Genomic DNA, 19767 nt, shown 5'->3' on the forward strand with positions numbered 1-19767 from the left:
TATATATCTATATATACTTTGTGTGTGTGCATGGTTAGAGGTTTTACATAATAATTGTTTTTTTTAATAATATGATTTTTTTATCATGTTTTTATCATATTTTTTATATCATGAATAATCATTTACAAATTAACTCAATAAAAAAACTCAAATTTTTTTATGATTTTTTTTAAATAATATTGTCTTTTCTTGTTTTTAAATGTTGTTTTTTTTGTTGTTGTTTTTTTTAAATATGGTCTTTTGTTTTTTTAATAATATGGTCTTTTGTTGTCTTATCACGAACTGTAAGTTTAGGTTGTACTTGGAGCTAAATTAACAATACGTAGCTAGTTTAATTGTTGCTTTTTTAAATAATTTATAGAATGTTTTATATATGTTTTCTTGTGATTTTTGCTTTTTCTTGTCAATGTGCTGAACAAGTATCTACACAATTGGAGTCAAACAGGCCTTTTTTTTAGCACATTTTGTTAATATGATGCCGTTTCTATCTGTCTAAAGAGGAAGGGACCTCAAAGTGTTACACAGATGTTGAGTAAGTGAAGTTTTGTTTCTGCTTTTAGGAACATGGAGGCCGTAGATTCTCTTCATCACCAGCAGAAGGCCTAGAACCAGCCAGATTCCCACTCCCCACCCTGCAGATCACCTGGCTCCACCATGACCAGCAGGAGTCCCATCGATACCCAGAAGGCCAGAGATTTGTCTGCTGTGGGCTCCAAGCTTGGACCAGAGCTCTTCTGCAAGCTGTGCCTCAGCCAGCAGCCAGCTGCAGCCACCAGGGAGCTGCAGAGCTGCCAGTGCACGTTCTGCACCGCGGTAGGTCCACATGGTTCGTCCAGCAGTCAGAGGGAAGGTGCTTCGAGTCGGGTGTTCAAGCAGTTAGAGCAAATAAGATGTTACAGGAATTAAATTCTTTTTGTGTGTGTTCGTTAGAAAAACTTGCAGGAATAATCATTTTACAAATTAACTCATTTCAAGATGGATGCCAGAGTCAGCTGACCTTAAGAAAACTGAAAACTGTCTAACAGACGATTTGGCAGATATTTGTCTAAGGTTTGATGTGGTTCTAGCTGGGACTGATCTCAGACACTTGTTCCAAGCTCTAACAGACTGACCAAGATTTTTAACATTTTTTCCGGTAACCGTTTGGAACAGACCTTGTTTGTCTGTTAGCAAAATATTTCATAAACCTTAGAAAAAATTTTCACGAAACTTGCAAAAACAATCACTGGATGGGCGGCTGTGGCTGAGTGTTTAGAGAAGTCGTCCTCCAATGCAAGAGTTGGGGGTTCGAATCCACCAGCAGTCACATGCCTAAGTGTCCCTGTGTAAAACACTGAACCCTCACTGCCTCTGATGTGCGTCCCATCAGTGTATGAATGTGATGAAGCTCTGATTATTCTCTTTAGAATGATTTGTTCAATTAGCTTTGTATAGATCTAGTAGAGTGTTGTATGAATGAGTAAATGAGGACACAGATTGTAGTGTGAAGAGCCTTGAGTGTCTTGATAAGAGAGAAAGGTGCTGTATAAGTACAGTCCATTTACCACTTACCATTTACAACTGATTAACGTTTGGAGCTAGTATTAGTCAAGATGGCTGCCACATCCAACTGACCTTAGAAAACATATTAATGAGTATACTTTAGTTGATTTTACAGATATTGGACTAAAATTTGATGTGGTAGTAGCAGAGAGTCATTCACAACACAAACTGATCATGACCTCTCATGATATTGAACTGATCCAGGAGCAGAAAGCTTAGTTTGGGTTCTTTTTATTGTGCAGATGTTGTTGCTTTAAGATATTTAAAGTAAACCCTTATGTAGACACATTTAGTGTGTTTCCACTTCAGTGACATAGTGATTTTAACCCAGTGCTTTTTGTTTTCCTGTCACCTCTGTTCCACTGATCTTGTCCTTGGAATTTTCCCTGATCAGTCCCAGTATTTACCCTCCTTCGACTCTGTTCCCAGTTTCAGTTTCACTCCTGTTGTGTGAACAGTAGCTCTATCTTTAGACTTTCCTGTTCAGCGTGTTCCTGTCTGCTACATCAAAACAGGCAGGCGACGTTAATCTTTGACCAAGTTGACAGCAATAAACACGCAAGGTCGCACAAATAAGACCCGCCCACACACAACAAAAGTGCGACTCTAAACTCTGCTGTGCAAGTCCCATCCCTTCCCTACGTAAGATACCTTCAACAATCTGGTTTAAGTGAGCAAACTATTGCTTGTGGTGTTTCTTCTGTTTTTAGCTCTAGCTCTTTCCATTCCTGACTTTTTCCCCTAAGTTTTTCCTTCGTCCGCAGAAAAGTAATATTCATAAATTTCGTTTTCTTTGTTCCTCCAAACTGTTTGCATTTGTGCAATACTTAAAGTTCCTCTTGCCCTGCCACATTTCATTACTGAGGCAACATGTGACTTTTGACGTGTTGCCGTTGATAAGAAACTTGTCTATGTGGCATTTAAATTGTTCTGTTGTTCACAACTGTTCGTGTCCTTCCCTGTTTGTATTTTGTCTTTGGGCTCTGTTTCCCGTCATGTTTTGCTGTGTGGTGTAACAACCGTGACGTCGGACGGGCAGTAAAGACACGGTTCTGTTGGTGGTCACAACGTGGTCTTAGTCTTTAAATATCCCATCTCATTCTGTTTCCCCTCCCTCGCTCAGTGTTTGCAGCAGTATGTCCAACTAGCCATAATGGAAGGTGGAGGGGCACCCATCACCTGTCCAGACATGGCATGCCCAAAAAGTGGAGTACTCCTCGACTCTGAGGTACGACCATTTTAAACTGAGAAGTACAACATGTTCCATAAGTATTCAACCTCTTTGCAATGTTTCTGTTTTGTTTCCTTATAGTCTGGACTCAGAGGGTTTTCAACCTACACAAGTTTTCCATGGATAAAATGTTTTAAATAGTTATCAAAACGTTAAACTGAAAAGTGGTGCATGCATAATGTAGGTATTCAACTCTTTTGCTTTAAGTCTTCAACTTTATCTTTCAGAACCTACTTTCACTACAATAATTCAGGTACATTTTCAGTTCAGGTTATCTTCATATTGCCAGTTCAGAACAAAAGTAATCTAATGGCACTGTAGAATGTATAAAAGGAAATTACAGCAGCAGGTCTGTTTAGGTAAGTCTCTACAAGCTCGACTATTCTATCTAGTTCTCCTTCAACCTGTGAATTGTTGTTTCAGTACTGTCTTTATGGTCATTGTCCTCATGGAAGGTGGACCTCTGTCCCAGTCTCATTCTCTAGAAGATCCAAACAGATTTTTCCATTAAACTTTCCACTATGCCTTTTGACAAATTCCAAATGGTCTGCCTTATTATTATTTTTTCTTTAAGCCATAGATTTTCTCTGCTGCTTATAGTGGTTTTATGGACAGATCATCCAATTTCTAAAGGCCTGCAACTCTGTCAGGGTAATTGTTGTCCTTCTGGACATGTCTGATTAACACCCTTATAGGTTAACCTGTCAGGTCTGGGGGATGACCATCTCTTAGCAGGTTTGCTGGTTTTCTTGGACTAGATGTGGGATGTTCACGATTCTGGGTTTTCTTTATTTTCCAACTCTAGCAATAACTTTGTCTCTGACCTGTGTTAAGTATTACTTGGTCTTAATGAGGCAGCACAGTGGCGCAACTGGTAGAGCTGCTGCCTCTCAGCAAGCAGGTCCTTGGTTCAAATCCCGGTCCGGGGGCCTTTCTGGGTGGAGTTTGCATGTTCTCTCCGTGCATGCGTGGGTTTTCTCCGGGTACTCCGGTTTCCTCCCACAGGCCAAAAACATGCATGTTAGGCTGATTGGTAACTCTAAATTGTCCCTAGGTGTGAGTGAGAGAGTGAATGTTTGTTTGTCTCGTTTGTCTCTATGTGTCCCTGTGATGGACTTGCGGCCCGTCCAGGGTGTACCCCGCCCCTCGCACAGTGATTGCTGGACATGGGCACCGGCGACCCCCTTGACCCAAAATGGAATAAACGGGTAAAGAAAATGGATGGATGGATGGATGGATGGATGGATGGATGGTCTTAATGATAGTCTTGGTGGTGGTGTTTACTAATTTGAGGTGTTTCCCTGATGCTGATTCTGTGGGCTATCAAACCAGGTATAATAAATACTGAGCATTTCATCTTCAGGAATCCCCGTGGACTATGATGTTTGCAGATGACATTGTGATATGTGGTGAGAACGGGGAACAGGTGGAAGAGAACTTGGAGAGGTGGAGGTATGCACTTGAAAGAAGAGGAAAGAAAGTCAGCTGTAGTAAGACAGAGTACATGTGTGTGAATGAGATGGAGGAGGTGGAACAGTGAGAATACAAGGAGCAGAGGTCACAAAGGTGCAGGACTTCAAGTACTTGGGGTCAACTGTCCAGGAAAATGGGGAATGTGGTAAAGAGGTGAAGAAAAGAGTCCAGGCAGGATGGAGTGGATGGAGAAAAGTTTCAGGAGTGATTTGTGACAAAAGGGTGTCATTAAAGGTCAAAGGAAAAGTTTACAAGACAGTGGTGAGAGCAGTTATGTTGTATGGTCTGGAGACAGAGACATGGACAAAAAAACAGGAGACAGAGTTGGAAGTGTCAGAAATGAAGATGTTGAGGTTCTCCTTAGCAGTGACAAGGATGGATAAGATCAGGACTGAGATTATCAGAGGTAGCACAGGTTGAACAACTGGGAGATAAAGTTAGAGAGACCAGACTGAGATGGTTTGGACATGTCCAGAGGAGGGACAGTGGTTTGGACATGTCCAGAGGAGGGACAGTGGTTTGGACATGTCCAGAGGAGGGACAGTGGGTATGTTGGTAGAAGGATGTTAGAAATGCAGCTTCCAGGAAAAAGACAAAGAGGAGACATATGGATGCAGTTAGAGAGAACATGGAGGCAGTTGGAGTGAGGACAGAGGATGCAGAGGACAGAGATGGAGGAGGATGACTCGCTGTGGTGCCTCCTGAAGAGGAAACAAATGACAAAGGCTGATTTCTGAAGACAATGGTTAGGGCTTTAGAATAAAGAGGGTGAAGACACAGTATATGCATGCATCACTTTTCAGTGGTTTTTAAAAAATATATATACATTTTATTTTAAACTATAGTTTTTCCTCCCATTCAGGCTTCATTGTTGTATAAAATTCAAATTCATAATCAAACTGAAATACATTTAATTCCAGGTTGGACTTTTGCAATTCACTCTAGTTCAGACAACAAACCGAAATGAAATACAAAAATAAAGCTATTTTTAAAATATATACGTAGTTTAAATGTTGGTTGTTGACTGTTCTCATTTTTTGAAGTTTCCACTTCACTGTGGTGCAACCACGCTTGTGAAGAAAGAAGTTGCATGTTCAGCCTGGGCTTTTTTAAGTTTGGTAACTTTAATCCGATTATTTGTTGTGTAAATGTGTACAAATTAAATTATTATTTTTGGAATATATCTTTACTGCTTTTAGTTTTAAAAGTCAAACGAGGCAATCCAAACCATAAGAGGAAAATATGAAAGTGGTTCTAATTCTACCAAAGAGAGACTCGCAACCAAGACATTCCTTAAACACACTTAAAATCAGGAAGAACTCTTCACCTTGCATTCATTGTCCTTGTGTCTTGAATTTAATATTTAATCAGTCTTATTTGGTGAAATTAAACAAACGTGACATAAAAGGAAAAGTAAAGAGCTGTGACTTTAGGCTGTTGCAGTACTTTATTTGTCCAATATAAATTGAGTGAATAGTTGAGCAACAAGCATTTCTTAGTATCACTTTACTGGGGGCAACACATTTACCACTCCCTGTTTATATAAGAGGTTTGACATCGTGGCTTGAAATGCTGTTGGTTTAAAAAAAAAAAAAAAACTTGTTTGTTTTTACTGTACGTCAAAGGATGGAGTCTGACGTCTGGTTGTGCTCTGTGATTGCAGATCTCCAGTTTGGCAGCAGCAGATCAGGGGGAGCTGTACCAGCGGCTGAAGTTTGAGAGAGGTATTATTGTTGCATTCATATCCTCTTGGCTAATGACGGGCAGTGAACTGTTTTCAGCTTACACAAGCACCCCCCCCCCACCCCCCCACCAAGTGTTGGAGAAAAAATTCAAGATTACTGCTGCACAAATTTTATTACTTGAATTTTATCTGAAGACTACCAGCAGAACATGAAGTGTAAAGGATAAATGTCAGTATTCTGGTGAATGAGCTGTGCAGTGCATGCAGTGGGGAGGGTTCTGTGGCGGCACACAGCAGCTCAGCCCTGCACTAAAGACTTTTAGAAGCCTAACTTAAAATAGTTTTCTGTCAACATTTGCGCATCGCAAATGCATTGCGTTGTTTTGGTCTTTCCAGTCAAATAACAATGATTCTGTGTGAAGCCAGGAATAGTTATTGTTTACTCCGGCTATGAATCACGAGACGTGTGGAAATAAAAGAAGTCCAAAGTGCAGGCTGCTTTGTGACTGTTTCTCTTTCGTTTTAAATCACGGTGAAAGTATAAGCTGGTTAAAGTCTCTCAGATGTTGGTATAATAACCGTTTCATTGTATTTTTACAATCTGGTTGATTCCTACTCTTCAGCTGCCTAATAATTATTAGTCTTTAAAAATAATTAAAATCAAAAGATTGGATTCTAGCCATTTTTAGTCACTCTATGAAGCTACAATTTGTTTTTGTTTTTTCCTTCCACTTTAGCAGTTCAACAGTAAACAAGTGGCACAACGGATTAGTGGTTAGCGCTGTTGCCACACAGCAAGTATAGGTCCTGGGTTCAATCCCTGTTTTGGATCTTGGGTCGTTCTGTGTGGAGTTTACATGTTCTTGTGTTTGTTTGTGTTTTTTTCTGGGTACTCTGGGTTCCTCCCACAGTCCAAAAACACACGTGTTACATGCCTGAAGGCCCAGCCTCCCTTCCAAAAGAGATCTACCTCATGTACCACATGCGTATGGTAAATGGACTGTACTTATATAGCGCCTTTCTATCTTATTGAGATACTCAAAGTGCTTTACACTACAATCTGTGCCTCATTTACCCATTCATACAGCACTCTACTAGATCTCTACAAAGCTAATTGAACAAATCATTCTAAAGAGACTAATCAGAGCTTTATCACATTCAAACACTAATGGGACACACATTTGAGGCAACAAGGGGTTCAGTGTCTTGCCCAGGGACACTTCGGCATGTGACTGCTGTGGGGTTCGAACCCCCAACTCTTGAATTGGAGGACGACTGCTCTAACCACTCAGCCACAGCTGTATGACAAAGAAACTTTCAGGATTCAAGGTTCTTTATTGTCATTCGCATCACATGTGGTACATAAGGTGGTATGAAATTGTGTACACAGGGTCCCAGGTACATCCAACAAAAGTATAAAATGTAAAAGAAAAACAGTAATAAGATCTAAGATAGAAACTAAGAAAAACGTTAACTAAAAGCACTAGTAGTACAAAACAATGCACCGAACAACAGCAGCACAAACATGAGTCTGTGTGAGCAGATGAGCACGCATGAACACAGCAACATGAAACAGATCAGCAGCAACATGAAACTGATCAGCAGCAACATGATGTGATTTTTCACAGTGATTATTCTGGTTAGAGATTCGTGAGTCTAACAGCCTCAGGGTAGAAGCTGTTCCTCAGTCTAGTGGTTCTACACTTAATGCTCCTCAACCTCCTTTCTGAGGGCAAAAAATGTGTGTGCTGGGTGTGTGGGGTCCTTCATGATGCAGGTGGCCCTCTTCCTTCACCTCGAGGTGTAGATGTCTGTGCTGGTGGGGAGACTGACTCCAACAGTCTTCTGTGCAGCCTTCACCACTCTCTGCAAAGCTTTTCGTTCAGCTGTGCAGCCTCCATTCCAAAACTTTGACTTTGACTTAAACTAAGCTTTTTATGTAAGCTTTTTTATTTTTCCTGAACAAATCTTCCCAATGGATCAATAAAGTTTTATCTAATCTAAACAAGCTAATGCGCTAGCAGCTCTTACTGTTGTAAAGAGCTCACAGCTTCCAGTTAGCCTTTTCATTGTTTTCTGTGCTAAATTGCCTATTATATTTCAACTAATCCATCCATCCATTGTCTTTACACGCTTCTTCCTTTTCGGGTTACGGGGGTCACTGGTGCCCATGTCCAGCAATCATTGTGTGAGAGGCGGGGGACACACTGCCCAGGTCTCCAGTCCATCACAGGGACACATAGAGACAAACAACCATTCATTCTTACCTAGGGACAATTTAGAGTTACCTATCAGCCTAACATGCATGTTTTTGGTCTGTGGGAGGAAACTGGAGTACCTGGACAAAACCCACGCATGCACAGAGAGAACATACAAACTCCACCCAGAAAGGCCCCCCCACTGGGATCTCATCCAGCGACCTTCTCGCTGAGAGTCAACAGATGTACCAACTGAGCCACCGTGCTGCCCTATTTCAGCTAATAACACCAAAACATTTTTATTTAGATGGATGAAGTTTGTACTGTTACAAAGTGATAAAAGTCCAAAGCTACAGAGCTGCTCCAGATTTAGGTCTAGATAACATCACAAAAACTATGATTAATAAATTAAGCTAAATTTAAAACTAAAATATTTGGATAAAATATGTGTTGGGAGGACCATTGTTACCAAAGCCCCCACGTGAGGGAGTCTAAAAAATGTTTTATTGTCTGATTCTTTTAAACCGTGCACGCAATAGACATAGCATTTACAAATTACTCTTTCTATGATGCTATCAAGATGAGGAGCATCACCTTAATCTGTGGGACAAGGACAAGGGACAGAAGAAAGTGCAGTCTGGTGCAAAGAGGGACATCACATGACCAAAGGCTTCAAAAGATTTCCTTCCTCTGTATTGTACAGGAGTGAAGCTTGACCCCAGCAAAGCTTGGTGCCCGGTGCTTGAATGCCAGGCAGTGTGCAGCGTCCAGCCGAGCATTGAAGTGCATCCTGCGGCCGTGGCCTGCCCGACCTGCCAGGCCGTGTTCTGCTCCGGCTGCAGAGGCCTCTGGCAGGACGACCACACCTGCCCGGAGCAGCAGCTCTTTGTGTCGTCCTCACTGTCTAAAGAAAGCAGGTCAGTCATCACTTCATATAAAGTAACTGTTGCTGGAGCATGGTGTTGACAGCATAATTAATGGATTATTTAAGTGCTTTGCCCCCAGTAGTGCCCCTGTGCTGAATAAATACATTATTCCAGTTGTTTAGTAATCCATAGCAGAGGCTTTGTTCATCTGCAGAGTCTGTAAGTTGCAGCTCTCCCAGACTGGCTGATGTCATCCGGGAGCCTCCGAGTTTTATTGGAATTCCACTGTCTTTGTGCCAGAGGCAGCTGGGAGGGCGCAGGGCGAGCGGATTCACTGTACAGCACGAGTTTGGATGCTGCAGTGAGAAAACACTGCAGTGAGGAGAGAGGAGAAAACACTAGAGCATTTTCTGATGAAATTTTGAAAAATGCCCACTGCCCAAAATCCAGCATACATCCTCTTTCTTCTGTAGAGCAGCGTTTTTTAATGAGAATCTGAGCTGACGTTCACGTTTTCATGTGTAAACTGTACAAGAAGAGGAAATATTGTGGGAGAAAAACATTTTATCAACATTAGCCAACTCAAACCTTTAGTGTAAGTTGAACAATGTTTGGTAAAGTTGTCATAATTCATAAAACTTTACTGGATAAATAAACGTGTCTAAATGCCAGTTCAGACACAGAACGTCCAAACGTTTGCAGTCCTTTTAGACTTTTAATGATGTTTCTACTTTAAAGTATGTTTGAGCTATACAGCTTTAGAGAGGACTGGGTTTTCTCACTCGCCTAATCCCATTGTATGTTTTTTTTAAAATAAATTTAACTGCGCGTTAGTCTAAAGTCTAATATTTAGTCTACAAATCTACCTTTAAGCACTCATCAGTCTCCCTTTGCTCTGAGTTGCATTTAGGTTTTTTTATAAAAAATAAAATGTTTTATTGCCTTATCCTGATGATCAGTAATCCAGGTTGAAAAATCTAAAAAAGTTAAGTCTGGTCCTCTGGACGTTCAAAAAACAAAAAAAACAAACCAAAAAAAATTTGTAGAAACGTTTCGTCTCTCATCCGAGAGACTTCCTCAGTCTGAGGAGCTGTTTTCAGCTCAGTCTCTTAAATAGCACCGTCTCAGGGTGGATCAACCAGTTTGCTGCTGACAACCAAAACCAGCTGATCACATGGTCAAGAAGGACCATGTTTGGGTTCTTGTGGCTTTTTAAAATCGTAGTTCAAATTTAGGAACGTCTTGAAAACAGATCTCCTTGAGCCTCTCGGTAATACCCGCTCCAGTATGAGCTGGAGATCACGCCACTATGACACCAACAGGATCACATCATCTACACATAGAGACAGAATCCTGAGGCCACTGAACTGGTTAACATTCTCTGGATATAATTCACAGTAAAGATGTGACAGATGTCCAGCTGTGTGAAAGTAAACACCTTCCTGCTTCTCTTAATCCACATAGTCTGGGTTATCATCTGAGTCCAGATTAGATGAGAGTCTGCAACAAAGTTGGACTCAAAGCAGTCTGCTCCTCAGATAATGTTATTAACTTATTTTTTTATAAATGAATGTTTCTGTTCAGTGCCCTGAAATGACTTCTGTTGTGACTTGGTGCTATATGAATGAACTGAATTAAATAAAGAACAGATGATGGCGTCCTCTCATACCTCTGCTTTCTCACGCTGCTGCTGAATAATAATCTCACACATTGTGTTGACTTCATTAATTCCTGTCCTGCTGTGTCTCCTGCTCCAACAGTCCTTTGGACATGTCCATCAAGCAGTGTCCCATGTGTGGGATCTACATCGAGAGGAACCAGGGCTGCGCTCAGATGCTGTGTAAGAGCTGCAAGCACACCTTCTGCTGGTACTGTCTGCAGAATCTGGACGTAAGTGTTCCCCTGCAGCCGAGCTCACTCATGTGACACGTGCTTTTAAACACGCGTTGTGCTCACCAGCCGTCGTGGTTGTTTAAATGCAGGGTGACATCTTCCTGAGACATTATGATAAGGGACCGTGCAAAAACAAGCTGGGACACTCCAGGGCCTCCGTTATGTGGAACAGAACGCAGGTAAAGCCAAACACTGAGCGCTCATTTCTGGTTTGTGGTGAGGCCGTCATGATCTGAGGGGATTAGCTTTCAGGAGCTTGTATCTGTAAGGGACAGATTACTGCATGCATGGGGTTGATCTTTCACTCTTTCGTCATCCGGCCTGAGTTTCAGTTTTCATGGATTTTGTTAAGAGTTAGAAAATGTCACTGCAGAAGTTTATTCAGATCAGTTAGGAATTACAAAACAGTTTGTATTCACTACCAAGCGTTAAAAACAAATCTCACCTGTCTGTGACTGTGGGGAAACCATCCATCCATCCATCCATCCATGCATCCATCCATCCATCCATGCATCCATCCATCCATCCATCCATCCATCCATGCATCCATCCATCCATCCATGCATGCATCCATTCATGCATGTTCCAAAGTCGGGTCACGGGGGCAGCAGCTTGAGCAGGGAGGCTCAGACATCCCTTTCCACAGCCTCCTCTTCCAGCTCTTCTGGGAGGATTCCATCGTGTTCCCAGACCAACTGAGAGACGTAGTCTCTCCAGCATGTTCTGGGTCTTCCCCGGGGTCTCTTCCCAGTCAGACATGCCCAAAGCACCTCCCTACGGAGGCGCCCAGGGAGCATCCTTACCAGATGCTCAAACCACCTCAACTGCCTCCTCAACAGGCTCCTCTCTATGTGGAGGAGCAGTGGTTCTACTCTGAGTCTCTCCTGATAACTGAACTCCTCACCCTATCTGTAAGGGAGAATCCAGCTACCCTGCAGAGGAAACTCATTTCAACCGCCACATTGTCATTCTTTCAGTCACTACCCATTAAAGGATGACACGGGAGTGAATTTTCACTCCTGTCCTGGTCCCACAGAAAAAATCCTGTCCTGTCCCACTCCTGGTAACATGACTCCTGCTCCCATCCTGCTCCCAGTCAGAATCATTCCCACTTCTGTACCACTACTGTTTTTTTCTCTCTTCCATTTAGTCTTTAGGAAATACATTGAATTTGATTTAATCTTCTACCCATCCCTTTTTATATTACTTTGTGTTCTGCAGTTTTATTTCAAAAGATTTGGCAACAGGAACAGTTCATCTGTGGTGAGAGAGATACATTTATTACCTTAACCCAAACCAAAACTTTCACTAAAGGGCACAAAACAAATAATACATGGTCTGTAGTCCCTATAAAACAGGTTTGTAAGCTCAATAATCCAGGTAGATAACAAAAATGGCTGGACCTGTTTCTTAATATGAAAATATGATATGTGTGGTTCGTATAGTTTTTCTACAGAGGATCCCTGTTTCTAGCTCTTTTGGAGGTCAGTTACAGTAAAAACAAAAAATAAAAAAACAACAGTACATGGGTCACACCTTGAACCCAGACATAACATATGAAGTTGCATTTTACTAATTTATTGAGCAAATGTTTCCTTTAAACATTGACATTACCGTCATGTTTTAAATTGTTTAAAGAAAAAAGAAAAAAAAGTACCAAGCAAGAAAACTCAACAAATAAAATAAAAATGCTTAAAGGCATTATTATACATTGTACGACATCCTCAAGAAGTTCAGTCTATTTGGTCGAGGTAACGAGCTCGTTTCAGCGAAGCAGGATGTCGTGCAGCTTACCAGACTTCAGAGCATCATTTACAGACTGGATCATTGCAGGTCTGGTGTTCCAGAGTGAAGGTTTGTTGAAAGAAAAGTACAAAATAGTGGCGCCTGTCCAAAGTTTTTTTTTTTTTTTCTTCTTTTTTTTCTTCATTTTCTTTTTTGTCCTATTGGTTGGTTCCCACTCCTGTTAACTTTTTGTCCTGTCCCATCCCAATCCTGTGCGTTATATTAAAGTTGACTCCTGCCCTGCCAGAATCCTCTGGGAATCCCGTGACCCGCAGGACTCCTGAAAAAAATGTCATCCTCTACCACCCATAGCTTGAGACCATAGGTGAGGGTAGGAACATAGACTGACCTGGTAAACGGAGAGCTTTGCCTTACAGCTCAGCTCCCTGTTCACCACAACGGACCAGCACAGAGTCTACAGTACTGCAGATGCTGCACCAATCCGTCTGTTAATGTCACGCTCCACTCTTTCCTCACTCATGAACAAAACCCCAAGATACTTGAACTCCTCCACTTGAGGCAAAACCTCACCCTTGACCTGAAGAGAGCAATCCACCCTTTTCTTGGCTCCTCCGATGTGGAGGTGCTGATTCTCATCCCAACCTCTTCACACTCAGCTGAGAACCACTCCAGTGAGAACTGAAGATCATGGCATGATGACACCAACAGGACCACATCATCTGCAACAAGCAGAGATGGAATCCTGAGGCCACAGAAGTGGACTCCCTCCACCCGCTGGCTGCACCGAGAAATTCTGTCCATAAAAGTTATGAACAGAATCGGTGACAACGGGCAGAACCTGTGGGGAAACTAGATGACAATAAAAAAAACTGCTAAATTCTGTACGTTTCATTTCAGTCTCACTGATTTCCGAGTGTTTGTAACAGAGAGCTGTGAGGCTGTGCTTTGCGTAGCCAGTATTTTGAAATCACAACAGAAAACGTGTCACACTCATTTTTTGATCATACTCAAAACTCCAGCAACAAGGCTGCACGCCTCTGAGACTCACGCAAAGAATTTGAGAAATTTGTGGAAGTCTCATTGTAGACTCCCTGATGAACGCCGGCAACTAGTGAGATTAACTTCTTTAGCTTCCCTCCTGTCAGCAGCTGCTACTTTAACGGCTAAGTGTCCAGTGAAAGACCTGTCATGTCTGAGCTTACTTGCCGTCTGGTGTTTGTTTTTCTCCAGTGTGTCCAAGAAATCTGCAGTTGGACTTTAAACGGAGCTAATGCCAGCACTAATCAGAACTGTACCCTGCAGTAACCTCGTGCTGACCAGAATGATTACAGTTGGCCGCCCAGCCTTCTCTGTTTCTGCTTTCTCCTGCTTTAATGGCTTTATCAACACGTGATGAGTGTCCAGATCTTTGAGAACACCTTGTCTGCTACGTGTTGCTAAATGTCTGGAGAATCAAAGCGCAGCAGCACAGTGGTGCTTCAAAACAACTGATGGGTGTGGTTACACCCTTGTTTAACAGGTCTTCTAAGGTTTACACTCTGGTTGCCTGCTTTTTTTCCCCTTAGTGACATTTGTAGATTCTTCTGTGCTCTTCTGTTTTGCCAGTCAGTACAAGTTGAGTCAGTGCGATACCTTTTGTTGTTGCGAGTCTGTTAAACATGATTTTATTTTAGCTCTAACACAATGAAGCCTGCCATGATGGATCAGACGCATAAGAATGATTCTTGTATGGAATAAGCTTTGGCTCCTTTAGATGGAGCTATAGAGCCTAGAACAAGTAGGTACACCCGATTTCATCTCCAGTGTTTATGCATATCGGAAGATTAAAAATGTTCTTGTCTTCATCAGATTTTAAAGTAAACACAACCCTATATATACGTGTTATCTGTGGTGTGTTAATATCGACTCAACATGGACAAATCGTTCATGTGTTCATGGCTATCTTATGGTCTCATGACATCTCTGTCAGATTAAGACTTTTACACATTATTTTTTCTGTTCTTTTCGCTAACTCGGCAGTTTTTTGTTCAAGATGAAAGATTTTTTTATTGAGTAGTATCTAACTGAGCTGCTATTGTGGGAAACTAGTTGGTGACTCAGTTTGTTTAATTGAATTGAGTATTTGCTTTTTGTAAGATGTGCGGAGACATTTTGAAAAGCCGCTCTTCAGCTTATTTTTTGTGTGCAAGGGTTTGCAGGACCAGGCCATGCACATTATGCATCGGAGCCACCTCAGCCTGAGCAGCTGCCCCCCAGGGTTATGGTTCAGTCTGCTCTGAGGCGTTCACAGAACAGCTGTATTTACACTGGAATAAATCACAAACAGTAGGGCTATATTTACTAAATGGCAACTTCTGAAAATGACTGGTTGCATTGAATTTTATTTAATTAGCATCAGAGTAAAGGGGGTTGAATACAAATGCATGTCACAGTTATTTATTGTTTTGTGTTGGTCTGTCCCATACAATTCCAGTAAAATACTTTGAAGTTTGATGAAGATGAAGGGGTTTAAAGACCATTTCCAGATACTGTATGCCAGTGTGATATAAGTGATGAGCTATAAAGATCAGGCATATTTTGTTCTTGAAGACATTTAACATATTTGAAGACATTTGGTCCAACAGGCATCTTTTGTTATGAACACCGATGCGAAGTTTCAGCCTGTAGCAGATAAACACTCCACACAGACACTAAACAACACAAGAATCTATACTTCCCAAAGGGCAGGGACTTTCTTTGAGGACAGTAAAATGCACGTATTACACGTTTTGGACAGGAGAACAAACAGTAGTTGGACTCATGTATCATCTGTCCAACATTCAGTGTAGACTGGAATCTGCTTCTCAGACAGTTTCAGAACTACCCCCAGCTTGAGACATACAAACCTGTTCACCTGCTCGACCAGATGAATTGGGACACATGTGGCTCTACAAGCTTGAAGGTCCAAACTCCAGGCTGAACCCGCTCCCTTCACTCTTCAGAACTAAAGAAGCCTTTTGGGTGAGAGGTGAAACATTCAGAAGCTTACAGGCAAAATTCAATTGTCTTCTACTCAAACAAAGTACATTTATCAGCACAAACATATTGGCTTGAACTTTCCACCTGCATGCACCAACTGATGTGAACACCAACACCTGATAAGCGTTGTGATTTCTCAAGTGTCACTTTGTCAAATTTAACACGCAGATTTTATGAACATGTTCAAAACTCAAGTTACAAGATTGACAGCTGCTGTGGCTCTTGTAAAGAAAGTGAGAACCCAGCTGAAGGTTACGAGCGAGCCAAAAGGCTTTCAGCGGACAACTCTTCCAAACAAGTCAGACTTCTTTCTACCTGAACTGTCACAACTTCTACCTGAGGCCTGTGGAGTCTGAGACAGACCACTTACTGTAGGTTACTGCACATATTCTTTGTATAGTCTCATTTTTTCTACCACTTCTTTTGCAATAAGCTTTAGATGAGTTACTCTTTATTCACCAAAACTACACTCCCTGCAGAATGCTGTTATATAATGTTATTAATAATATGAAAGTGCACGTAAGTTGGCAGGCTTTATGAAATATATATATATATATATATATATATATATATATATATATATATATATATATATATATCATAACTGAATGACCTAAAATATTTTACATATTTACAGTATCTCCGTCTCAAATTTTTTGTAACTGCTGTTTTTTCACAAGTTGTCTCGGTTTATTCCAAAGGCGCAGGCATGTTCATACTTTTCATACGGCCGTTGAAAGCGGACGTGTTCTCGTACGTTCTCCGTCCATCTGTAAATTTTCTCTTGTCCCGCCCATAACTTCTGATCAGCTCACAATTATTTTATGGAAGTTTACACATTTGTACCACCACTAGACAGCATGTCTAATATTTTCATCCCCCAGCTTTAAGGTCAGGGTCATAAATCAAGACCAGAGGTTATCCAAGGTCTTTGCTTGTCGGGGCCATTTCTATAAATTGCTGTATAATAGTTTGTTGACGGGCATATAATGTGCTGTCTGTGACACTTGTATTCAACCATGAAGTAACACAAAGTTTTGATTAAATGCTTGGTCATTTATTTCTAAAATCTTGGAGAAAATAGTTTTTAGTCAACTAACCAAGTTTTTGAATGTAAATGGAATTTTTGAGATTTTTCAGTCAGGATTTAAACAACTGCACAGCACTGAGACAGCTTTAGTAAGGGTCTGTAATGACATTCTGCTAGCGAATGACTCTGGTCAGTCTGTGATCCTGGTACTCCTCGACCTTACCGCTGTATTTGACACTGTTGATCACAGCATCCTTATGTCACGGCTAGAACACTGGGTTGGGATTACAGGGGTGGCGCTAGAATTGTTCCGTTCTTATCTGGGTGACAGGAGTTTTTGTGTTAACTTTGGCAATCATTTATCTGCTTCTGTCCCTCTTTCCTGTGGGGTCCCACAAGGCTCCATTCTTGGACCCCTTCTGTTCTCATTGCATCTGCTCCCCTTGGGGTCAATCCTGAGGAAACATCTTATTTCGTTTCACTGTTACGCCAATGACTCTCAGATCTATCTACCTTTAAAACCAAACAGTTCTTGCTCCATCCTCCCTTTGCTAAAATGTCTTGATGACATCAAGACTTGGATGGCTGCAAACTTCTTGAGTTTTAATGATCAGAAGACTGAGGTCATTGTGTTTAACCCAAGCTCTACCACTGTCACTGATCCTGTAAACCTGCACTCCCTTCAGCCTCATCTAAAGCAGTCAGTTACCAATCTCGGGGTAGTGTTAGACTCTGACTTTAAGTTTAATAAACAGATCAACTCTGTTCTACAAAAGAGCTTCTTTCAGCTAAGGCATATAGCAAAGCTAAAGTCCGTTCTGTCCAGATTCGACCTTGAAAAACTAGTCCATGCATTTATTACTTCCCGGCTGGACTACTGTAACTCACTTTATGTTGGGGTTAGTCAGGCTTCACTCTCACGTCTCCAGCTCGTACAAAATGCTGCAGCTCGGCTACTAACAGGAACTCACAGGTTTGAGCACATTACTCCGGTTCTATCCTCCCTTCACTGGCTTCCTGTGCGTGTCAGAGTTGATTTTAAAATTCTCCTGCTGACATTCAAGTGCATTAATGGCCTTGCACCATCATACCTCTCCGACCTTCTTCTTCCTTATACTCCTTCTCGGGCTTTGAGATCATCAGACCAGCTGCTTTTGGCCGTACCAAAAACCAGCTGAAGCTCAGAGGAGATCGAGCGTTCTCAGTCGTGGGCCCTAAACTCTGGAACAATCTGCCCATCAACATTCGACAGGCCACCTCAGTCTCTGCCTTTAAATCTCTCCTAAAAACACATCTGTACTCATTGACATTTAACACAGGGTGATCAGCTTTAGATCTGGTTTTTCATTGATGCTGATTCTGTTTATGCTTTTGTTATTATTCCTATTTAACACAAGGTCATCTGATCTGATTTAGTATTTCATTGTTTCTGACTGAGTTTATGCTTTTTGTTATTATTTCCTTGACTTTTGACACAACGTGATCTGATTTAGTATTTCATTGTTTCTAATTGTTTTTGGTTTTATATTTTTATTCCATGTGCTGTAAATATATCTTGCTACTTTTTATCTGATGATGTGATATTTTTGTTAAGCACTTTGGTAACAGTTTCTGTTTTAAATGTGCTCTATAAATAAATCTGACTTGACTGACTTGACTTGACATAATATTTCTGTTTTGATCCAGGTGGTGGGCATCCTGGTGGGGGTCAGCATCATCGTGCTGGTAACGTCTCCACTCCTGCTGCTGGCCTCGCCTTGCATCCTGTGCTGCATGTGCAAGCCCTGCAGCAGCAAGAAGAAGAAAAAGAAGAAGAAGCAGCAAAGGAAGAAAGACGTCAGTCAACCAGACCGCTCCACATCGTAGCAGCTCCCGCTCCCCATCTGCCAATAAGGATGGCTCCATTTGCTAAACGAAGGCCAATAAAAGTGAAAGTGCCGAAAGAACTTGTGGAACAAAGAAGTTTATTAACCGACTGGAAACTTGAAGTAGGTCACTTGGATAAACAAGTACAGACCGTCCTCTTAAACCTCAGCAGGAGATCCGAAAATCCCTAATTTTAAGGGTAAATTGAAGAACAAACGGACGTAATTTGCCTTGCAGCATTTATCTTCAGATGCATAATGGAGCAGTGAATTTTCCTGCACAGGACTGTTTTTCTTTACATGCACACTCACTTTCAGGTCAACGCCACCCTTGCGTGCCAAACGTCATGATGCCAAACCAGAGGTGCAAGTGCTCAAGTGCCTCTCTGTACAGCGCCAGGTGCTTGGCTCATCTTCCTTTAGCTTTCATTCTGTCTAGATTTTATGCAACCTCAAGAAAATACACACAAGCCTGAAAAACCTTAAATAAAGCAAAACCTTCTTTGCCAACAGGGCGTTGTGTTTGCACTTTATAATCCGTATTTATATGGAACGTGATAGGGCTGCAGTGCTGCACAGAGAACTTCTGCAAATGTTTCGTTTCCACCTGGTTCCAGACCAAAGGCTCGAATGGAAAACCTGTACTTTTCTAAAGTGTGTTCATATCTATTTATTGAGTTTGTGTACATCATTTCTACATTTCTGTTTGTGCTCTACATTTTCTAAACACACTGTTGTAAATAAAAACTAAACATGATGTGTTTAAACCTGCACTGCATGGCGCTTCACTTCTGTTCTTACAACGCAGTGACGAGAGAAGAGAGAACATACTGTGGGTTGCTAAAGTATTCACCCCCTTCCTTGACAGGCTCTTTTGTAGGTTTACATCTTGAAATCTAAGAATATTTTTGTTTTTATTTACATAACACGGATGATAAGATAACGCTTTTTATATATTGAAGCAAGAAAAAGACTAAATACAAAGTGTTTCAGTGAGCACACTCCTAAAGTTGACACTTTTGCAGGAAGTTTCTTCAGGTACATCTCCCTGATCTCGGTCCAGCAAACCTTTGAAATGTTTGCTTCTTCATGAAAAAAAAAAAAACTGCTCATTCAAGTTGGACTGGTACTGCTTGCAGTCTTTGTCAAACCAGAGTATCCCAGTTTGAGTCTGGGTTTCTCCCTAAACCACCGCAGTCCATGTAGGGTCGATATCTTCTG

General features: G+C 41.4%; 1 protein-coding gene across 1 annotated transcript in view; it reads left to right on the plus strand.

Annotated features, from left to right (window-relative positions):
- The window catches only part of rnf144b (ring finger protein 144B), a 22300-nt gene extending 3183 nt beyond the window's left edge, over positions 1-19117 (plus strand). The window contains exons 2-8 of the mRNA XM_037677139.1: positions 561-813; positions 2666-2770; positions 5910-5970; positions 8832-9045; positions 10755-10884; positions 10977-11066; positions 18368-19117. Coding sequence (XP_037533067.1) covers positions 655-813; positions 2666-2770; positions 5910-5970; positions 8832-9045; positions 10755-10884; positions 10977-11066; positions 18368-18547 — 939 coding nt within the window. The 5' untranslated portion in view covers positions 561-654 and the 3' untranslated portion in view covers positions 18548-19117. The remainder of the gene's footprint in view (positions 1-560; positions 814-2665; positions 2771-5909; positions 5971-8831; positions 9046-10754; positions 10885-10976; positions 11067-18367) is intronic.
- Positions 19118-19767: the final 650 nt, after the last annotated feature.

Source organism: Nematolebias whitei, chromosome 5 (assembly GCF_014905685.2).
Source record: "Nematolebias whitei isolate Nwh7 chromosome 5, NemWhi1, whole genome shotgun sequence".
In the NCBI taxonomy this organism is placed as follows: domain Eukaryota; kingdom Metazoa; phylum Chordata; class Actinopteri; order Cyprinodontiformes; family Rivulidae; genus Nematolebias; species Nematolebias whitei.